The sequence below is a fragment of the Pituophis catenifer genome, unplaced genomic scaffold, assembly GCF_029215685.1.
Source record: "Pituophis catenifer annectens isolate HBS135680 unplaced genomic scaffold, rPitCat1.0.hap2 SCAF_1, whole genome shotgun sequence".
NCBI classification, from domain to species: Eukaryota; Metazoa; Chordata; class Lepidosauria; order Squamata; family Colubridae; genus Pituophis; species Pituophis catenifer.
This window is the reverse complement of record NW_027256881.1, coordinates 21,359,107-21,382,921: the sequence shown is the minus strand read 5'-3', so window position 1 is coordinate 21,382,921 and position 23,815 is coordinate 21,359,107. Positions and strand designations below refer to the sequence as shown.

Here is a 23,815-nt window from a genome sequence, read left to right as displayed (position 1 = left end):
TTAAGTGAACCCAGCAACTCTGTTCTGGGAACCTCGATTTTGGGTTAAGGTGCTGGGGTGAACCAAACAGTGCCTACTCCTTAGTTTGAATGACTCAAAATAAACCATTGTCTGGAATCACACAACACACCGAACATAAATTAACCAAATGAGTTTGATTCATCCAACAGGCTACCCACAAAAGACTAATCAAGGTTACCCACCCATCCCCGGCATGGTGTGTGAATGCAGGGACAAGGTGTTTGCCTGACCAGACCAGACATTGGGGGAACGAAGCTTACAACCTTACTGGGGAATGTTTTGATTCCTTTGGCGGCGCCTCAGAATGGAGCGAGGCGGCCACTCCTTCCGCAGCCACCAGCTCGGCCCCCGCCTCAAACACGGCCGGTCTCCCCTCCTCTCCAGCTCCTCCTCCGAAGGGGCGGTCTGCGCAGGCAAGGGGAAATAGCCGGGCAGCACCGCTTGCTCGGTGTACTCCTGCCCGGCCCCTATCAGCCCCTGGAAACCTTCCTTTTGCACCCTCCCACCTGCTCCTTCCGCCCAGTCCACCCGCCTATAAAAAGAGCGGTTGGCGCTGGCAAAAAGAGACGGGGAAGGAAGCGACCGAGGGCGCTTTAGTGCTGCTTGAAAGCGGGCATCGCGTTCTAAGGGCGCTCGGGTTAGACAGACCGGCCGGGACTTTTGTTCTTTAGACGAGGAAAGGCGCTTTTTTTTTTTTTTTTTGGACTAACCAGGCGGGGCGGGAGACCCATTTGCCGGGCCGCCATGGAGGTGAGCGCGGCGCGGATGTCGTCGAGCGACATCGCGGACCTGAACAGCCAAGACGCCCAGACGGTGTGCGAAGCGCTGGGCCGCTACGAAGAAACGCTTCGCGGCGCGGTTAAGGAGATCCACGTGGATATCCAGGTCTTTAAGAACGGCGTGGACCGGCAGGTGGCCGAAGTGCTGCGCTTGGCCAACCCGCTGGCCAGCACCGTAGCCGAGCTCCAACAAGAGAACCAGCAGTTGCGGACGCAGGTCGAGCATTTAACTCAACAGGTGGAGATCCTCAGCCGGGCAGCCGGACTCTCGGACGTCTTGGTCTCTAAGCCGGTATCTCCGACGGCGTTCGCGGCATCGCCGAAACTGGGCAGCAACAGCAGCAGCAGCAGCCGCTTTGCCAGCCACGCTAGACTGTCCCTTTCCAGCAAGAGTCAGGTAACCGTGTGGCAGGAGCGGGAAAGCGCCGTCCGTCAGACAGCTGCATGCAGAAATAACTTGGATCTCCTACCCCGCGTGGAAGGGATCCCTGGCGCGCTGTTGAGCCGGTCGGTTGCCCTCGGCCTTTCTGCCCCCGAGCTTTGCACAGATCTATGGCTTTTCTCTTCCATCCCCCGACCTCCAGCGCCCCCTTCCCTCCTCTTTCTTCCCTGTGCGATTTAACTTCTGCTTTGCAGCTCCACCCAGAAGGTTGCAGATAGGAAGAAGGGGGCTCTCGTACGCTCCGTCGGGGAACGTCCCGCGCTGCAGGAAGATGCCACGCCCCCCCCCCCCCGTCTCCCCGAACCTGGATCTTTTAATATTAACCGAACGTCCAGGGCGGAGCGGTGGAAGTTTTCGGGAGAAGTCCCTAGGGCTAACTAACCCTTTCTGCTGTTGGATTGGTGGGTCTCTTGGGAACCCTTTTGGGTTCCGTGCTGGGGCGGGTTTTTGTACGTGTGTGGAATCTGCGGGTGTTTTGTTGCGGACGGGGTTTGTTTGCGGGCAATTCGATTTACGCGCCCCCCCCCGTCTCCGGTTTTGAGGGGTGGGAGCGCTCCCTGCGAGCGCGTTGACTTCTTGCGCATGTCTGAAACTGCTCTAAGCTGCGATCTGGTTGCTGCTAGGCGGGGCGATGGTGGGCTAAGAATTTGGGGAAATTAGAAGGGGCAGGTCGCCTGCCGTCGCCCAAGCAAAAAGAAGCCATCCTTCTTAATCAAGCAGATTATCTTTCAAATAAAGCAGGATTTGATTTCGGATCAGGCTTTTCTTAATTACAGATTTGATTTCATCACTAATATCAAACTTTGGACACGGGTATAAGTGTGCTCTTAAGCGTGATCATAATATATCCTTCTGGCTTGGAAAGTTTTTCCAAGACAGCAGGATCCTTCCGTAAAAGAATTGGAACAAATCCTCTGTTGAAGGAGAGATGTTCAGCCAGGAGAAGGGACAATAAGAAGCAATGAAATCTTCAAGTATTTAAAGAGTTTTCCTGTAATTAAACGAACAGATTTGCTTAGTGTTTCAGAACCAGTGAGTTCATATTACAAGGAAGGGTTTTATATGAGGGCTGTGCTAATCACAAAACCTTTCGGCTTTCAATATAACCTGTTAGTCTGAAAAGATGCCACTGGATTCCTTCTGAAATAAGCTGATCCTAACTGAATCAATCTGTTTGAAAATGGAGCAGACTGCTTTGTTTCATGCTGTAAGTTTGTGGTTCAGTGTGTTGTACAAATCCAATAGGTTGTGTGAACCAGACTTCAGGTGCTTTATTTGTTTGGGCCTAATATGCTTTATGAATTTGCCGACTAGGATTATGTTTTACTAACCAGGTATGTTATATCAACTCAGCCACACTCTTGTAAGGTGGTGATTCATTCACTAGAATCTTTTAAAGATGAGCCCAGGTGCCAGGAGGACAGAGTGTTTTCTGCCAGAGGGAGCTAATTACACATGACCTTTGAGACCGTCTCCAACTCTTGATTCCTCTGGTTGTGAATCATGGTTTTCTTCTTTTTCTCCCACAATTCCCTTGAATGAGACATAGCTGACTGGCGGTAAAGCAGTTGTGCAGACATCTGTCCAATGTAGAGTTGGCCTATTGTAATTCACATAAGGGATTCCCTTTTCCATTTCAATAGGTGCTTCAGACAAGCTCCTTTCTCTCAAACTTTCAGACTGCGAATTGGTTGTTTTTTCACTACACCAAGTTGGTGAAACACCCTATGGCTGCTCTATTTGCCCAGAATGTTAAAATTGCTTTGTGTTCACCTTGGCTATTTTTGAGGCTTAATAATTTTATCCAAAAGTTATGGCTTTGAGTGAAGTTAGAGAATGGATTAACTTTGTAACTGAGTTCAGTAGGTTATACAAGAGGGAGAAAATTACACCAAGATTATTTTATGATGCTCTTCAAAGACAGTGGAAAACAAGAATGTGACTTGTTCATCCATATAAAGAGGTTTAGAATGACTGAAGACCATCAGAAAGTCTTCCACTCAAATAAGCATAATCAGTCCCCATGCATCTGAGATAGCTTTGATGATTTGATTATGCACTATCAAGTTTTTTCTCAACTCCTAGCGCCTACATAGACAGATTTTCTCCATGACAAACTGTCTCTAATTTATTCTTCTAGGTCAGGAGTGTCAAACTCGATTTCATTGAGGGCCACATCAGGGTTATGTTTGACCTAGTGGGGCCGTGGCCAGGGTGGGTGTGGCCAGCTTGACATCACTCATGTTGGGGGCGCCTGTGGCGGCCTGAGTTCTCTGCCAGCAAAAATGGGCTCCCGAGCTCTGTTTTCGGCTGTGATGGCCTCCTGCAACCCACCGACAGTGAAAATGGAGCTTGGGAGGGGCACACACAGCCCTCCCGAGCTCCATTTTTGCTGGCAGAGTCACTGTGGGCTGGTCCTTCACTGTTTTCAGGGTGGCCCCCAGGCCAGATCTAAGTATCCCATAGGCCAGATCCAGACCCGGGCTTTGAGTTTGACACCCCTGTTCTTCTAACAGTGCACTCATTGCCACTGTTATTGAATCCAACCACCTTGCTGCTAGTCATCCTCTTCTCTTTCTTTCTACCCTTTTCTAGCATTAGAACCTTTTCTAGAGAGAAAGATCTTTGTGTTATCTGTCCAAAGTAGGATAATTTGATTCATTTGTGCCTTGAGTGAGACCTTCAGGTTGCTTTGTTTGATGATACATTAGATTGAGTTGTTTGGTTGTCCGTGGTATTCTCAGAAGTCTTGCTCAGCATTAAAGTTAAAAAGCATAAATTCCCTTCCTAGCCTGCTTCTTCAAAAATCCAATCAGGAGACTTAAAACCAGGATAGGTAGTTTTTGGTAGTTTGGGAATTACCCTTAACTTGCTTTGAAGGGGCAAAGGCTACAATAGATTTTGTGGTAATGTAAAGTGGGAAGGGAAAGAATTTTCTTCCCCTCCCATCATTCCCTGGTGACTGAAGTTCAGTTTCCTTTTAAAGTAAGATAAGTCTATATAAGATTTTAGATACCATTTTTCATGTGTTTTGTGAATTGCTGTGCAGTTTCTAGAGAACAGTGGGAAGGTGCATCTGGTGCCAAAAATAACATTCAGTCTTGTATCTTTGATTGTTTACCTCTACTTTAAGAGCTGTCTGAAAGGAGCAAGGGACTTGCACCATTACATCTCCTACATACCTCTTTTCAAAAATGGAAAAATATTGTCTGCTGGAGTGCTTTGTCCACACCTATCAGCCTGAGGGTAACTTACCACATACTGGACTGTGTTTGTACAATACACCCAACCCAGTTTCTAAAGGAGCTCATTTGGGGGGGTCTGAAATATATTTTTCAACCATAAATTATCTCAAATATCTCCATTTGCACAACTATGAAAACATTTACCAAGATTTTATACATTATATAAATGCAGCCATTAGGTCTTCTAATGACCTAATGTATGCTGTACTGTATAAACACAGCAAAGATGTCTCTTTGCATAGATCTGCCTTGCAAATAATTCTCTCAGCGAAATGCCAGGGGTTGAATTGGAGGTCATGATTATGATAGGAAAAAGACACTCTACATATGCTCCAAGTAATTTTTCTCTCTCATTTTTAAATGTACTCCAGGACACAACGTAATATATATATACTGTTCAGATCCTAATCAGATCTGGTGTTGCAGCCTGCTGCCTCCTAAACTCTATGAAGATTGGTGGGATCCCGTGAGTTTATTTTCTAAATTTGGGCTGATGATGGCAGATGTAATAATTGGAAAGAGCTTTGGACTTGAAACATAAACTATCAGTCATTTATTTAGCCTGTGAATAGAAGAATATATGTTGGTTTGGGACATGGTGTCCAGCATCCATCATCTACCAAGGACATTTCTCAAACTGGAAATTTTCAAACTTGAGAGCATAGCACTCTTTATCTTTCCCTTTAGGATATACTAATTCTCTTTCTGGCAACATTCATATACAGTACCTATGCCCCTACCCTCACAATCTCAATATATTCCTCCAACATTCCCAAATAGCTAGAAATTGACTCCTGTGGCAGGGGGGGTCTTTGTAAAATCTTTATGAAGCCAAATGTTACAGAAATTAGATAGGCCAAATAGACAGATCTGTCTGTCTGTGGAGATTCTTAGTCATCCAGTTCATCGTTTTCCCAAAGGAGCTTTTTCAAAAGGCAACTGGACTTCCTTTGTTTTTCCTTGAAGACCAAGCAAAGCTTCAGTTCTGGTTCGCTCAAACGTCTTCAAGGAAAAACAAAAAAAGTCTATTTGGCTTTTGAAAAAGCACCTTTGAGACAGACCTATCAAGCGGTTTCTTTTCAAGCTAAGCAACGCTGAAGAAAATAAGCAAGAAAGAATAAGAAAGAAAAATAAGAAAAATTAATTATAGGTACAAAAAAAGGAAACATAGCTAAAAGAAGTTTCCCCAGACATTCCATGCATAGTAGAGAACGTTATCAGCCTTATTTGCACCTATGCCACATATGCACCATTCTCTACCAAGCATGAGTAAGCTGGATTTAAGCACCAGACCATTAGAATATATAGTAACAAGATCCCTGATGTTGAGTCAACTCACAAGGCTTATCTAAAAATTTTCTCAACAAGGCAGGAAAACAACAACCCCTTGGCTCTACTGTGTTTGACTATCCATAGTTATAGTCTTTGGCCTTTAACCAAATCAATTGACTATCTACCATAGCAGCTGAGTTCATTCATTTGTTCAGCTTCAGTATACTCTCTGCAGAGTAGGTTCCAGGTAGCTCTCTTGTTTGTAATGGTGACTTGATCCCCTTCTTTCCCTAAATAATGTTTTGAAAGCCTTATCAACTAGTAGCCTTCATCCTATTTTGTGGTGGTTGAATTCTGAAGGTTAATCATGCATTAGGTTATCTTTGCTCATTTCCCCCATTTGACAAAGGGGGAAAAAGCTGCCATAGCCCAGTTTCAAGGGGTTCTGACTCCCCCCATTTAACCCTTTTTATTTTTTTTAATTTAGAAATGAGTTATGGGAACAGTCAGTGCACATTTCGGGAATGGCCAGCAAAGTAATCTTGGGGTTTCCTAAATTTCTCTGTTTCTCTGGCCAAAAACTGAGTAGCACCTCTCTATAAATTCCCGGAGAAGCCCATTATGTACAAGTCAAGATGGATGTCATCAAATCATTGATAACCTGACTAGCTTGGGAAGGGCCACAGTTGGAGTATTAGCTGCAGTTGTGAAATTACAGTTATCACAGCTACCATGTTTCCCTGAAAATAAGACACAACGGGAAATAAGCCCTAGCATGATTTTTCAGGATGCTTGTAATATAAGTGCTATCCCAAAAATAAGCCCCAGTTAAGATCATCAGCCAGACGGACGCATTTAGCACCATATTCCCCCCAAAAAATAAGCCCTAATGCATCTTTTGAAGCAAAAATTAATATAAAACCCAGTCTTATTTTCGGGAAAACACTGTATCACCTAGAAATGAAGGACTGCTTTTTTTTGCTTAGAATGGGACTGCAAAAAATTAAAATAACCACTGAGGAGCCTCTAAAACAGTGATGGCTAACCTTTTTCTCTTTGGGTGCCAGAAGCGCACCCTTGCACATGCGACAGCGCACATCTGTGCGGGCACCCATAATGCAATGCACTGCCCCACGCATGTGCACATGCCCCCCTGCGCATGTGTACGCAATCCCTCCCGCATGCGTGCGAGGGGTGGGATTCAAAAATTTTAGCAACCTGCACCATGGAAGAGGGGGAGTTTTCATCCTCTCCAGACTCCGAGGCTTTCCCCGAGCCTCAGGGAAGACGAAAACAGCTTCCCCTGACCTCCAGAGGCCCTCCGGAGGCCAGAAATCAGCCTGTTTCCGCACTTCTGGAATTTCCATGAGGACCGTTTTTCGTCCTTCCCAGGCTCCAAAGGCTTTCCCCGAGCCTCTGGGAGGGAGAAAACTGCCTCCCCCGTGCTCCGGAGGCCCTCTGGAGGCTGGAAATGGGCCTGTTTCCGCACTTCCGGAACTTCCGGGAGGCCCAGTTTTCATCCTCCCCAGGCTCCAGAGGCTTTCCCCAAGCCTCTGGGAGGGCGAAAACAGCCTACCCTGGGCTCCGGAGGCCCTCTGGAGGCTGGAAATGGGCACTTTTCCGTACTTCCGGAACATGTGCACCGCTCCCCCTGCGTTCCCCCCTGTGCATGCACACACGTCTCCTCCATGCGCCCTGCCCTCTGTGCATCCTGAAAATCAGCTGGCCAGCGGGAGGCATGCATGCACATTGGACGTGAGCTGGGCAATGGCTTGCATGCCCGCAGAGAGGGCTTTGCGTGCCAGCTGTGGCACATGTGCCATAGGTTCGTCATCACAGCTCTAAGAGATCTGGATTTTTGCAGCCCAGATCTGGTAGCTCCAAGACCTGGAATAAGCTTCAGCCATGAGTATTTATTGATGTGCCAAGCTATCCATTACTAACTCACAAATGCAATATTAGTATTGTTTGAAGTGTTAATAAAATTAAGGGAGTCAGGAGTGCCCACTACTTCCAAGAATATTGTCAAAAAAAGGCCAAACCCACTTCTAATCACCAGGAGACAAAATTATCTTTAGTGTGAATGCCCAAATGTGGTAACTCTCCTAGTTTATATGAATTCTGAGTTCACCATTTAACTGTCTTGTGCTCTGAGGAATCTGAAGAGAATAAAGCTGTATAACAATTGAGTTCATAGTGCTGGAAAATGCCAAGACTCGCTTTTTTCATCAAACTCATAATTGTTAGTTGAATTGGTTTTAACAAATAGTGTATTGATCTTTCTTTAATTAAAATTACATTTAATTGTATTAAAATTAAAATACAATTTTAAAATACAGATTAAAATTTGTTTTGTGCACAAAAAAGCAAGCTATAAACTAAAAAGTCAATACTATTATTACTTACTAATACTATTATATCATTTATGCTTCTACTAAGAAAGTTGTCTAATTGGGTAATGAAATATCTGCAAACAAACACGTTTTGAGCACCCAGAATTCAAGTTATATCTCTTCTTTCCTTTAGAAACTGGGAGGAACAAATAAGAACCTCAAAACAAATGAAATGGGAGAGGCAGGCTATCCTTTGGTCCTCTTAGTCCTTGTTTTAGTACCGTAGTTCTACCATATCAAGGTTGTCAAAATTCATATGACTAATGGCTGGCAGCAGTGTGATCCTGGAGTCCTAGCTGCCATCTAATAGTCATTCTGACTTTTGCAATCCAGATATAGCAATCCTATTTCTAAGTGTTATTGATATGTAATTGCCATTATGTTAAGATATAATACACTTTGTTTGTTTAAATACAGCATGTTATTCAAACAGTGTCTTTTAATCAATGTTAATATTGAGTATATTGTATAAACCCAGCCACATGGTTGGCAGTGATCTGGACCACCTGGGTAAGTGATGAAGTACCATTACTGATGCATTTTCCTTATGCTCTTAATTGCCCAGAGCCTCCAACATCATGCCAATAAATGGAATGGCGTTCAGGTCTGTCCTTCTTCACAAAGTTGTCTTTCAAGGTTTCTTTTAGTCAACAGACTAAAATCTGGCTGAACAACCAGTCTAAAGTCTGACTTCCATTGTTTATCTCCTTGGCTAGGACATTTTCCTCCTTCGTGCAGCCTCCAGCCAGAATCTGGTGTGGATTTTTTGAGCTCAAGCAGGGAAGCAGTGCACTGTTTCTGTGCTGTATTATTCAGGTGGCTGCGGCTTGGAACTATGGTGGATGTCATGACTATTTAACAGTGATGTCATCCTAAGGAGCTAGGCCCCATTCCTGGCCTTGGGGATAACAGAAAGAGCACTGGCAGCTGGAGCTCCCTTGAACTGCCATCAAGTGCAATAAACATCCTCTCCATTTCTATCAATGTGATTAATGGCTTTTCTGGGGAATAGTCCTGGTGTATGTTACGCCAAGTGGCACTGAAGGCTGACAGCTGCAATGGGATATGAAGTAAGGATTTTTGAGGGATGCGTATTTTGTTCCTGTAAATCTATGATGGTCTCGTGAGTGATTCCCAAGTTGGTTGGAGTTTAACTCCAGCATTTTAATCTCACTGTGATGTGTGATGATCCTTCACACTTGGAAACAGCTGAAGTTAAACTTTCTGCACAAGAAGGAAAAAGATCAGACTGGTTTGGATGCCTGTTCACAACCAGCATATAACTTCAGGAGAGCTAATCATGTTCCCTTGGCTTATTTTGGCTCTAGACTAGTTTTTATGATGTTCTAGGAATGTTGCTGTTGAGTGAAGTTTTATTTCACTATTATGGGCCTCATCACAATTTCACTTGATGCTATTAGGTGGAAAAGAATGGATTCAGAGCTGACCTGGCCATCTGAGATTTCCCTCTGAGTTATGAGCAACTGTGACTACAATAGGATCCCACCATTAATTGTCTCTATAGTCCCTGACTCTAGGTAGTAGAAGACATTACCCAGAGCTCCTGTCAACTGCTGCTTGCAATACAATGGTCACCAGTCCATTTCAGTTGCTTTGCTGCCTCAAATGCTCCTTTTATTTTACCTGTCTCTCAACATGAAAGGAGATGCATGCTCCTTTAGAAGGAAGCATAATATGTAGCTGTAACAACCATCGCTGTTTCCCCGTATTCTACTCATTTCTGTACTTGGATATTATTTCCTGAGCTGATATTATGAATAAAGAAATGGACAACCTGGCTGTTGCTACAGATAAAATGCTCTGCACATGCTTAGTTAGATCTTCTGTAATTGTCCCCTAAATGTCAGAAGCAAGTTTTAAAGCCAAACCCTAACTGCATATATATGCATTTTGTAGTATGACGTGAATTTCGGTCTGATAGTCTATAGTTCTGCAGGTCATTTTATGATCATTTGTTTCGGGGTGGAATTAGAAGAGAAAGAGGAATAAAGTGTTTTAACTCCTGAATTTTGCATTTGAAATTAATTTTTAAATATATAAAGAGTACTAGTTTGAAAATCAGGTAATGGCTACATCTGCATAACCACAGCTTGTAAGATGGGGTTTTATTGAATAAAGTATAACTAACATGTCTTTGAAGGGCATTGCAGCAATAATGTTAGTAACAATTTGCACATGTGTTTTTCCTCTGGTTTATTTTATTTTGTAGATAGCAAAAACACTGCAGAGATGTAGATAGGGAGGGAAATTTGTAGAGTTGTGATTGCAAGCAAATCAGAACTATGAAAAGTCAAATTCCGTTACAGGCTTGTGGAATTAATTTTCTTATTTTCTGACAGGAACCCAATAATGTATTGCCTAATCAATTGGGGCTTTTCCTGTATTTGTTCAGTTGGAGGTTGTAATCTATAAGAGCATTTGTTTTCAATTGCTGACTCCTCCTCATAATATTATCCCTCCCCAGGTTTTCAAATGCCCTTTCCTCTCTTGCATTTCCAAATGTTTGTTCCATCATGTCTTTGAGACAAGGTTGCTGTGACTAATGTATTCTACTGCACATTGAATTGGTTCTTTGGTTTTTAATATTCAGATCATCAGTTTATGTATAACTATATTGCGATTCATGGTTTTTAGTTTTGATGATCTGTTTATCTTCTCTATTAATCTTCTCTGTTTTAATCCAAGTGTAGATTTGGGGAATTGTACATTGCCCCAGGTTGAGAGGCTTTTTAACCCTATAAACAGAGCTGTCTGAGGGAGGTTAAAAAATTGTCAAGATGCAGCCATGACTGTATGATTGAAGCCCCACCCTATTCTAATATATGCATTACTGCTTATTGAAAAGTGTGGGGCTTTGCTTGCTTGGTCAAAGCAGCCATCTTCAGTTCTCTCATCTCTCTATATAGATGCCCCTGCTTGTAAATTAAGAAATAAGCTTGTCTGTTTCTTGGGGGGGTTCAAAATGGCCTCTGCTTCAGAAACTCTGCTTCTCAGGACATGATTTGGTGTAGTGGTAAGTGTTGTCAGGCACAAAGAATCAGGGTCATCTGTTAGATTGCAGCATAGAAGATTTATTCAAACCCATAGACAAAAATCTAGCTGACTAAAGTTTAACCCTAAACTGGCACAGGATAAGGGTCAATGGAATTCAGGTTGGTGGACTTGGACCACTTGTGGGAACCCAACAATTCTAAGCTGATGACATGCTTAACTCCACTTCCTCCTCCAGCTCTGCCTGCTTTTCTCCCACAAGTGTAAAATATGAATCGATAGCAACAACACTCCTTCCGGGCTGCAAGTATTCATTTTTAAATGCCACAACTTTTCATACTTAAGAGTTTAAGCCAGGTTTAGTCAGTAATGCTACTCTGTAGCAAAGTCCAGCCACCTTCAGTCCCTCTCCTTTAGGATGGGCAATGCTGGTTTGAGGACAGACTTGCATCCTTTTAGTCAGATGTTGTTGAGGATAATACAGAAGAATCTCACTGAGGTATTTTCAAGCAGAGTGGATGAAATTCAATTAAAATTTACAACTGAGGAACTAAAGCAGTTGATTTACAGGAAAACAAATCAAATGTACACTGGGGAACAGCTTTTATTCTTGGCCCCCAGAGGAGATGGATTTAGATTTAATAACATTACTAGTACCTCATACATATTGTATGTTATCTTCCCTCCCCAATCTTTTTTAAACAAACGTAGCTACAAAAACATAAGTACATGTTCTGGTGGGATGGCTTTAAGCCACTTACTTAGATCACATATTGCATTAATCCATAGGTTGTATGACCCATATTTTATTAAATAAAACACCCACTGTAAGCCATAAACCAGGGTATGTAAATCAAAATTGGCTGGGTTCCCAGAATTGACTAAGCCATAATAAAGTTTGTTCTTTTAGCTTTGTGTATTTTGTGAGCACAGACGCAAATTCTCATCAGTCTACTCTAGGCACTTCTCTTCCCTTTCAACAGTGCAATGCGTCCTCTTCCTTTTGGCAAACTTGGAAGTTGGGGGTTTCCAGTCTGGGATGGCCATCTGCTCTCTGGTGTTTTTTACACCCCCCCCCCCCCCCCAAGTAAATGCTTGTAACAGTGTGCATTATCTTTCTACCTTTGCAGAGCTTGGACATTGAGGATGAAAAGAACTTTATGAACAAAAGAACTCCTGATTCAGCCATAACTGAGAATGGGCATCAGTTGTTAGGAGGTAAGGAAAGGAAGTTCTTTTAGTGAGAACATAAATTTTTACCGGTTTCTGATGTAGTGAAAGTCAAACTGGCTTTTCGAGTGATACTGCACAGGCTCTGGAAGTTTGATTCGCTCTTTTTTTCCTGCCTAGATTACAAGAAGGAAAATATCCATTTAAGCTAGGAAGGAAATAAAGAATGTCTTTTAAATCTCTAAATATTTTGACGTTTACCACATTGAGCTTAAACCCAGGTGGATGGCCAGCATTCTGTTAACAAGTTATAATGGTTCAAACTGAAATAGTGTTTCATGTTTTAGGAGAGGGCGATTTTTTAAAAATATGTGAATAAGACCATTGTATGTAGTACCCTATTTAGTATATTTATCAACTACCTCTGTTTAGTGATCATTAGCAAATACGATGGTAATAAAAAAAAATTCTGAATAATGTGCACATTCACAACCAAATTTAGTATGCCTGACAATCATGCATGCCAGAGTGAGAATAAGGCTGCCATAGCTGTACAAGAACTTTATCTGGATAAGACGCCAGCAACCACTGTTCTTTGCAGCATCTTCCTCTCTCAATTAGAGGTAGTCCTCAACTTACAACAGTTCATTTAGTGATCATTCAAAATTACAATAGCACAGAAAAATGTGACTTATGATCATTTTTTACAGTTACGACTTTTGCAGCATCCCATGGTCATTTGATCAAAATTCAGATGTGATGAGATGGACAAATTAACAAAAGAGCTCAAAATACGGAATATTATATGATCTGGCACAAATGGTATAAGTGGTTAGAGACTAGAAATAATGGATAATAAAAATAGGGGTGAAATTTGAAAATGGAAAGAATGAATATGACAATGTATAGAATGTATAAAATCAATATGATTGTTAAGAAGTACAGTGTAATTAAGAGAGAAAGTGACAAGAAGAAAATGGAATAGTATAAAGGGAAACGGGGGAGAATGTAAATATTAGAAGATGACCACCATGAAATAGCTGTTAAAAGTATATATATATATATATATATATATATATATATATATATATATATATATATATATATATATATATATATATATATATTCTGTGGCAAGAAAGGTTGTAAAATGGGGCAAAATTCACTTAACAACAGAAATTTGGGCTTGTCGTACGTTGAGGACTATCTGTATGTGTTTATTTAGCAACCATTTTGCTTAACAACTTGGTCTTTGGAATGGAACTAGTCATTAAATGGGGAGTGGGTATATAGGAATGATTTCCTAAATAAATATCGATCCATTTTTAAAACAAGACATTTATTGAAAAGAAAAGTCCTTGGTGCTCTCTGAGCTTGGTTTTTTTTCTGGCAGACATTTTTTTGCAAACAACCAAGCTCAGAGAGTACCAAGGGTGCCTCATTTCAGCCCTGAGGTACAAATATTCTCCTTTAGGCAGCATAAACAAAGTCATGAATGTCTTTTAAACAACTAAAAAAAAAGTCTATGATGAAAGCATAAATTTTCTTGGTTCCATATCTGAACATATCCCAATAAACATCAAAAATGGAACTTACTGGGCTGTATTGTCAGAAAAAAGTTGGAGATTGGTGTTCTTGTTTATATGCTGTAATCAGGCAATTAGTTGGCCATTTGTTTACTTTGCTTAAAGGAGTCTCATATTTGTGGCGTTTGAACCTTCCTTAAATGATATTATTATAAGAAAAATAGTATTTACAAAGAAGAACTCCCTGGAAAATTTGAGACAGTGTAGAATTTTAAATAAAAAAAATTGATCCCAACATAGTTTTGCTCTTTTCCTCACCAGCTCTGGCTAGTCTCAACCAAGACTCTTCTCTTCACTTTTCAGATTCTCCTCTTGAGGCACATGCTCCAGCCATGTCTTCACGGATGCCCCACCAGCCTGTTACTGCAGTAACTAGAGTACCGGAAACGTTTTCAGGAGAAATGGTTGGCTCGCCAACTGTGCCAAACTCTCCCGGTGGGCAGCAGAGCAATGCTCATAATGAGACTGTGTCCAAAACACTGATTCAAGCAGGTAAAATAATCCCCATTTGTGCAAGTCTAGCTGTGCAAAGGTACCTATTAGCGCTATGCACCCTTTGAAAATGATGTGGAAGAAATGCTTTTGAACTTCACATGAATACAGTGCCTCTCTGCTATTCATTAAAGCAGTTTTCTTTTCTTCATATCCTAAGAAACTACCCTAAGAGTCATATGGTGAGTCAACTTTTAAAGTGGGAGCACTTTTATTCAGGATTCTGCATAACCCCTGAAAAAAAGCTGTGGCTTCTTTAATGAATAGCAGAGAAGTTCTCTACAAGACTCCAAATATGATGGAATTACTGGAAGTGGTTTTCATCAGTAACCCAGGAGTGTCCCATTGCATCCATTTCCTCACACATCTCTTTAAAAATATCTTAGAGCTAAACCTGTGGGTAAATGTGAGAAGGAAAAACATAACTTTTTTGTGCATTAAAATTGGGCCGGTCCTTTTCTTTTAAATAAAAACATCAGAGAAGTAGGGCTTTGTTCTGGGAAGTGTTATCTCTCACAATGCATTCCCACAACATATTTAACTTAGTTACAAAATTAAACTATTTGTACTCTCACATAGAATCTTATGCTAGTCAAATGGGCTGTTGGGCAAATGCTGACTTGTTGACATGTAGCCTTTTGATATGAGGGATCTAACCTGACTTGATGGGTTAACGGTCTAATTTTCAGCTCTGATTTTCTTCTCTCTATAAAACAAAATGACATTTTTTGCTCTTTGTTAAAAAAAAGAAAAAGAGGTGAAAGGTGCTAGCAGTTCAACCGCGAGCACTGCGAAGAACTGGAATGTGAGTTCAGTGAGGACAACAAATGCTTCCTTTACTTCAGGTTGGCAAATGTGTTTGCATATATTTTCATTATGTTTGAATAATACTTTTCTATGCTATTATATCATGGTATGGAAAAACTGACACGATAAATAGGTTTCCAAAGGCCTCCATGTTCAGGTTTCATACATTTACCTTCAAATATCTGAATTTTAAATACATTTCTTATTTCTTATTTTAATGTTTTATATTGTATTTTAATTATATGACTGTAGGCTACCTAGAATCACCTTGGTGTGATAGGCGGCATAGAGTTTTAATAATAATATTTTTTTAATGTTCAACAGTCTTTGTGCAAATGCTGTCTGATTGACATTTGTAACCCTCACTGAAAGATGAAGACCTGGGGACTAGAAGTTGTATGGAAACCAGGTGGCTTGATTAGAGTGGAAGCAGAGATGTCCGCAAGATCAGAGGGATTTAACAAAATGATAAAAACAGTCCATGCTGTTCTGAAACAAGCTGTACTCCTTTGATTTGTGCATTGTGTGATATCACGACACACAAACAAAAGGGGTGGAGTTTGGAGGGGGAGTTTGTTTTCATCTTCAAAATTAGCAAGTGGGTAGACACTTGGTGCATGGTGAAGACATGGGCTGCTCTTCACCATAACACTGCCATCTTGCTGATTTCAACACATGCTTATACTGTCATCAGCTAAGGAACTTCTGCCTTAATGTGCCTCAGATGGGCTTTGATCCCAGACATGGGTGTCTGCAGCAGATTCCACAATATCAAAGTGGATGCAGCAGGACAATTGAAGCCTTGCCCCTGTTTATCATGCACTGTGCACATTGCATATGTGGAAAAGGAGATGGGGCTTCCATCTCCAGTCACTCCCACTATTTTGACATAATTGACTCTCTTCTGCATCCACTCCAACTCCAGATGCCACTGAGAGAAATGCTTCAGGAGCCACTGTGAAAAATAATAGGACTCTGCATGATTCAAAAATTGATTAGGCAGACTGCTTCAGACCTTGTGAAAATGAGCACAGCACCCTTCTGTTATTCATCAAAATAGACTTGGGTGTTGTTGTTTTTTAAATTTATTTTAGGCTTCCATATAAATCTGAAAAAAAAATGCTGCTGTTTAAGGATTTTTTTAGTGGCTCAATTTCTTAGGGCCATCTTTTTTTCAAGTTCAGGCAGGGCCTGAAAATGATGTGGCTATTTTAATTAGCAGAGAGGTTCAATGCTTACCCAGAGTTCAAAGCATTGTTTTGGAATCATTTTGAAGTCTTAAATGTGCTGAACTGCATAGTTTTTAATATAGTCCAAATATATTTATATGGTGACCGATAAAAATCTGAATCTATTTTTTTAGGCGATTTTGATGCATTTGTACTTAATCTTAGTAATATAAGCAATCCTAAAAAAATTATCTGAGTACTTTATAGCCTGATCCAGATTAAACATCAGTTTGCCTTTCCTGGGTTTGTAATTCAAAGGTGAAATCTACATAGTAAAGAATTCCTCTCATATGACATTGGTGGATCGATCATCAGCACCAATGAATTGCAAATCCCAGCCGTTTCTCTATTCAGAGCATGATTCCCTCTCTCCCTATACACAAATGTGGCATCAGGCATTCCACCCACCCCCTCAAAAACAAATGCTGAAGGACAATGATCTGGGAGAGACCCAATTTCTTTATTTAATTTTCTGTGCAGATAAATTTTCTTCGGGGACAAAATCCACATCGACTGTAAGCTATGGAAGCCAATCTAGTGAAAGGTGAACATTCTTGGATTTGCAAGTATCTGCTCTTTGGGTTTTATTGTAATAAGGGCAAAGCATGGACATGCTATTGGGTGGAATAGACATTGGGCCTTTTCCCCACTGCTGACCTGTGGAAAATTTGTACCACTGTGAAATGTGCTGTCCCCATTTCCTATTATGCCATATTCTTCCCTTTTCTTGCACTGTTTCCAGTCATTGCAGTACTCTTGACTTCCCACCAAGGTGAGCCTTACAGATTTTGCACATCTTAAAGCTGCCCTCGGATGGTGTTAAAGCAGCAGTCCCCAACCTTTATGAGTTGGTGGCCTGGCGGGGGTGGCTGGGTAGAGGGGAATCAGCCTGCTGCTTGGGCAAGTTGAGCTTCTCGTATCCACGCCGGCCTGCCGTTCAGGCAAGTTGAGCTGTGTGTGTGCACCAGCCAGCCACTCATGTGGCCTGGTTCCAAACAGGCCATGTCCAGGTAGTAGGCCACAGCCTGGGAGTTGGGGACCCCTATGTTAAAGAAGGGAAACATTGCTTCAACATTAGTACAGCTAAGAAGCCTTAAGCCTGTCTCACTCTGAAGCAGGGGACAAAATAGTTGCAGTGTTATGGATATATGGCAGAAAAATATTATTAGAAGGCAGTAGTATGTGCCAAGATAAAACATTGCCACTGTTTCATACTTGTTTCCCTCTAAGTTCACAAAGTTTGTATGATGACATCTTTGTGTCCATGTTGTCATTTGCCATCTGCTTTTACTCCCTGAAAATGTTATGAAGAAATATTTGTGCTACGGTCATGGCCAGTGGGAAAAGGCTCATTGGTTTGGTTTGTTTAAACAGGGTTTGTTAACTAAACTATATTTGGCTGTAGCTATATCTCACATTACATTAAGTCATAATGTAGGAATTGAGTTTAGCACAATTTTTTTTTAATTGGGAAAAACATAAATGGGAGGCTAGAATAGAATAGAATAGAATAGAATAGAATAGAATAGAATAGAATAGAATAGAATAGAATAGAATAGAATAGAATAGAATAGAATAGAATTCTTTATTGGTCAAGTGTGATTGGACACACAAGGAATTTGTCTTGGTGCTATAGAATATATGGTATAGAATATAGCTCCGCCCCCAAGCATAATCTTTATTTTCAAGAATGCCTCTGGGCCCTAAAGATAAAGGTAAAGGTTCCCCTTGCACATATATGCTAGTCGTTCCCGACTCTAGGGGGCGGTGCTCATCTCCGTTTCTAAGCTGAAGAGCCAGCGCCGTCCAGAGACGTCTCTGTGGTCATGTGGCCGGCATGACTAAATACCAAAGGTGCATGGAACGCTGTTGCCTTCCCACCAAGGTAGTCCCTATTTTTGTACTTGCATTTTTACATGCTTTCGAACTGCTAGGTTGGCAGAAGCTGGGACAAGTAATGGGAGCTCACTCAGTTAACGCAGCGCTAGGGATTCGAACCGCTGAACTGCTGATCTTTCTGATCAATAAGCTCAGCGTCTTAGCCACTGAGCCACTGCGTCCCCAAAACTCTGGGCCCTACATAGGAATAAATAATAACAGAAAACAAAAATGGTAGGAACTGCAGCCTATTTAAGTGTAGTTTCAGCCTTTGAATAAGTGGTCATTGTTTTGTTTTGTTTTACTATGCATATCTTCCCTGGCTGTTGTGTTTTGAGAGTGCCCATGTCATGGTTTTAAAATTTCAGATATGCCTACTGATCCAAATTGTGTGTACAATATGTAGTGGACCTGATGTAGCATACTATATGAATCCATCTATTGTATTGCATCCATTTTGGAGAACCCAATGAGTCATCCTTTGCAACTGTGTTCTTTTGAAATCTATTTTCTGTCTTTTTTTGTGGGGGCAGTGTCACAAGCCAACAAACCCAGGCTTCAAAGTCTCACTCTTCACCTTCTTCAGTCCATCGACAAGTGGAAAAGCGAAGAGAGCTGGTGAGATCTCAGACTCTTCCCCGGACCTCAGAGACTCAGTCTAGGAGAGCACTCTTTGAGAAGTTTGAGCAGGATACTGGAAAGTAAGTTGCTCCCTTGGGTCCAGTTCAACTTTTAGAGAGTTAGTTCAGAGAAGACCTTCAGGGGATCTAAAAACAGCTGCCTTAAATCAGGTCACAGTTTCTAGCCTAATGGTTTGCACTTGTTTGTCTGCAGGACAAGGCTATGCCAGAAGCTCTGTTCTGGTAAAAACACAACAACTCTTAAGAAAAATGTAAAATTGGCTAATCCTTAGCATAGTATAGTTCCTACTTTAGTTTCAACAGTTTACTTAAGCAGCATCTTTGGTTAACGCAAAACAGCACAAATCATTGCCATGTTCTCCAACCAGCATGCAGGAAAAAAAAGGTCTTAAAAACATTTGTTTTACTTATGCTAAAGTAAAATGTGGAGGAATTGAATGGGAGAGAAGGGATTCGAATGGTAAAAGCTAACACTCCCTCAGTTTTCTGATGTTCATCGCATACACAGGATAATGATATTCAAATGTGACCATCCCTCTGATGAAATAAGAAAATTCTGGGCAGAGGAGCTGGTTTTTCCATTTAAAGTACTACCTCTCTAGATGACAGCATTAATTCCTTCTCTTTGTGTCCCTCATTTGTCCAGGGGGAAGAATGTAGGCCGGACCAAACTCAAAAGATCCCAGAGTTTTGCAGTTGCCAGTGCCAGCAGCATCAAGCAAATCCTCTTGGAGTGGTGTCGGTCCAAAACTATTGGCTACAAGGTAGGTAAGGAATTCTGTAAACTGCATCCCTTCCCCACTTCTTCACTGTTTCACTTTGTGAACCCATATGAAGTAGTACAACTTCTGGTTCCCCGCAGATACTTAAATTCAGGCTTCTCTACTCCAACTCTGTCAGATTCTTATCCTGAATTACAGTACTTGCATTCCCTTTCTTGTGCCCTGCCACCCTCCCCACCCCCACCTTCCCCGTCCTCCAGCACATAGATCTGCAGAACTTCTCCTCTAGCTGGAATGATGGGATGGCTTTCTGTGCACTGGTGCACTCCTTCTTCCCTGAAGCATTTGAATACCACACATTGGACCCCACCAAGCGCAAGGAGAACTTCGAATTGGCATTCACAACAGCTGAGTAAGTAGGATGCTACGGTTATGAGTTGCCTGCTCTAAATTTATAGTAGTTGCACAGAGCTGTTAACTTCCCTTGGTTAAGAAGGCTACCCTTTTAAACCCATGTCTGATAATGAAAAACATGAGGACATTAATTTTGAGGAAAGTTTTGTAAGAGGGTGGGTTGGTACTTACCGCCTTGGATGATAGTTTTCCTCCATTTTTCGATTTCCAATTTTTCCAAATTGCCTTCCTTCCTAAATCTGATGCTTTGCCTCCCTTTGTAGAAAAATGGCCAACTGTGACCGCTTGATTGAAGTGGAGGACATGATGCTGATGGGCCGCAAACCAGACCCCATGTGTGTCTTCACATACGTGCAGTCTCTCTACAACCATCTTCGGCGCTTTGAATGAATCCAGGAAGGCCATGACTCTTAGAATGGGACTGCTCCACAGCTGCTTTTGTGCTAATGTTTGGTGCTGCTACACAGCTGCTTGCATCCCTGCAGAGGGAAGTCCCAGGCCGCTGGACACAGCCACAAGCCAAAGAGAAAGAAAAGATAAAAACAGTCAAGGTTCCAGGGCAGCTAGAGCTCTTGCTGAAAAAAACGATAGAAGGCCAGCAGTTCCTTCCTTGTTCTCTCTAGGCAGCTGTGAATAGAGATTCTTGTTCCAAGAATTTCCTTTTAACTATATGTGCAAGCTGATTTGACCAAATTGACCTAGAGGGATAATTCAAGGATGATCTCCTCTTCTGCTCCCTGTTTTTCTTCCATAGATGTCTCTCAAAAGTATATAATGCTATGTCTATCATTTGTGGGCAGCTATGCTATCAGTTGCTTCATATGATATCCCCCTTCTTTTCCCCCAATTCCTTATGCTCTGGAATTCCTGGGATAGATTAATGCATAGAGACAGATTCCAGTGTGGATAGCTTGAAGGCTAATGTGCAAATTCTCCTGATCACAGGGGCTTCTTGCATACTTTTAGAACTCAGCTTGTTTTCAAAGGCTGCAGTATTGAAACCTGTTTTCCTTCAAACCAAAAGACTTGCTTGTACATTTTTTTTTTTAAAAAATGCTCTTGCAATAATGCAGTACATTAACCTGCATGACCATAACTGACACTTCACCACAATTTGCTTCAGCATTACTTTCCCCCAATATCTGTTAATCTGTCACCTGAAAGCTGCATGTTGAATCTTGCTTTGGACCCACCTGAAACTGAGCTCAGGGAAAAAAATGAGGACTCAGTCAGGCGATATTATCTGATACTGAAGCAGGTATTGGCAACCATGTGAGGGTTATCAGATTTAGCATTTGGAGGGGAGAGGGGGAGAGGTTTAGGGAAAAGAAAGTCTACATGAAAGGTGCAGAGAAAGGCAACAAAAAAGGGACAAATGAGGCAGAAAAGCCACAAAGAAAAGTGCAGTGAGGCAATCTGGCTGGAGGAGAACGTATATATTATTTTTCCTACTTGTGGGGAGGAGTTTATTTTTTTAAAAAACTATTAAACCTGTTATAGGTGTACATTATGATGTAGTAGGAGCAGGCTCTGGGGGAGGCAGAAATGAGAGTTGTGGGATGCATAACCCTGAGCCCTGAGGTTGCTCACTCCTGCAACAGAGCAAGAATACTTACCCCAAATAGCTACAGTGATGCACAAGGACTGCGTGGAGAGACTCTTATGGGCAGATTGTTGAAATTCTGCATAATACTTGCATACCTTAGTCTTCTGGTCTTGAAGGAATGAGGAGAATTTGCTCTTTATGATATACATCAAATTCCCAGGTGATTGCCAGAAAGGAGACTGATTACAGCAAAAGCACCACTGAGTCCAAAATGTTTGTCCAAAATATTTGAAGTAACTGGTGCCAGATACATCAGTCCTAATGCATGCTAACTGAGAATTCTGGACGGTACCAGATTGGTAAGAGTCCTCTTAGAACCGTGATGGTGAACCTATGTGGCATGCGAAGCCATATCTGGGCATGCGAGCATTGCCGTAGCTCAGCTCCAGCGTGCATACGTGCACCGGCCAACTGATTTTCAGGCCTTCCAGGCCCACCAGAAGTTCAGAAACGGGCTGTTTCTGGCCTCCGGAGGGCCTTTGGGGTGGTGGTGAAGGCCATTTTTGCCCTCCCCAGGTTCCAAGAAAGGCAAAAAGGTTAGCCATCACTGTCCTAGAAGCATTTGTTCTGGTATGTGGGAGAATTATGCTCAGTAAAATAAGGAAGAGGCTCCAGATCTTCCAAAACTATCGTGGCTAAAATGGAGTCATGGTTCAGATTAGCTGGGAAAAGTGTTTACATCCACCCATAAGAAATTACGCTGCACTTAGACCACACCATTAGAGAAACAACCAGCCAGCTAAGGTGCAGCACACTTCTAATCTCAGTTTGGGGATTTGCTGTTCACATCTTGAAGCTATTTTGAAAACGGTCTCAAGTATTACACAAGATTTTGCATGAAAGCAAGTTGCCTAGTATCAGCATAAGCTGCTTTATATGACACCCCCGCTGGCCATTTGTTAAGAGTTAAATATTTAGTTCTGTACTCTGGGGAAATTAACTTTGTCTCAAACATCCTTTAGATTTGGGCTCAAACTCCTCTAAACCCATCATTGGTTAGACTAAGCTATTTACACAATATTTTAATTTCCTCTTGATCCAGTTAACTGTGTTGTATGATTAGGGACAGTGTGACCTGAATCCTAAGGTCGTGCAGTTTTCTAAACATGAAATCCAGATTAACAAAACCCAATTGCTGGGTTCACAGCAGCTTTTGCATGAAGAAACCAAATTATGGTTAGGTTGGTGGCCTGATTTACAAAAATGTTAAGATAAGGGCAGGGATCCCAGCACATTTAATTTAGCTTCATCTACCATGTATGTCCAATCATGTATGCTTGTGTATGTTTGGAGTAGGATGTATGTCATAAGTCATGACTTTATTCAAATGAAGAAAATAATATAAATTGGACATGACTGACAGATTATGGAATTTGTACCATTTGTATAATGTCACTGGCTCATGTCCCATCATCCTGATTTTTGCAAACATCTATATAATCACAGCTATTTGGCAATCCTGAAGCAGCAGGAATGTGTGTTTTGGGGTGAATTAGTGATTTTTAGCTGTCTAGCCCACACAACTCTGCCACTACAGACCTCCATCAACTTCTTGCCACGGTGTTTCCCTGCACAGTCAATAGCTTGCTCAGAGCGGTTTCCTGCCTTGGGGCTGTACAGATGGCCACTATAAAACAAATAAAAGAAAGGCAGCTTTGTGTTTGGTCCTTATTTTATTCTTAGGAGCAAAATACATGAAATTATAAACTATAATTCATAAGATGACAAAAGAGTGGAGTCAGATAATATAAGCATTAGAACAGCTGATCCTTCCTGAAAGGGTGTGTGAATGATTTATTAAATTTAATGTGGCCACCCATTCCAGTGGACTCCCAAAAGTGAGAGATGCATGAAGAACAGTCTTACAGATATTTTAGCTGGATTCATATTAGTGGTCCATGGGATTTAAAATTATGAATTTAGGGGTCCCTGAGGTCTGAAGGGTTGGTGACCCCTGTTGTAGGTACTAGGCTTCCTCTTCACCAAATGTAGCTTATATGACCTTTCCAGAAATAACAGTTTGGCTGGAGAAGGGGCAGCTCCTTATTCCTTATGCTAAGGATACTTGTTGCTATTATTACAATATTTAGAAAGAAGAAAATAGCA

The 23,815-nt window shown here is 41.6% G+C and overlaps 1 protein-coding gene across 2 annotated transcripts; it reads left to right on the top strand.

Moving 5' to 3' along the window:
- The first annotated feature begins 599 nt into the window (after positions 1–599).
- SMTNL2 (smoothelin like 2) lies at positions 600–23,368 on the top strand. 2 transcript variants are annotated; one of them, XM_070932140.1, is made up of 9 exons: positions 600–1,197; positions 12,295–12,382; positions 14,224–14,412; positions 15,162–15,257; positions 16,929–16,992; positions 18,860–19,027; positions 19,614–19,731; positions 19,950–20,101; positions 20,367–23,368. In XM_070932140.1, exons 1-9 carry the CDS (start codon positions 766–768, stop codon positions 20,491–20,493), a joined length of 1,434 nt encoding a protein of 477 aa, XP_070788241.1. In that variant the 5' UTR covers positions 600–765; the 3' UTR covers positions 20,494–23,368. The 2 variants fall into 2 exon arrangements, with proteins under 2 accessions (XP_070788241.1, XP_070788242.1); XM_070932141.1 differs by lacking the exon at positions 15,162–15,257.
- Positions 23,369–23,815: the final 447 nt, after the last annotated feature.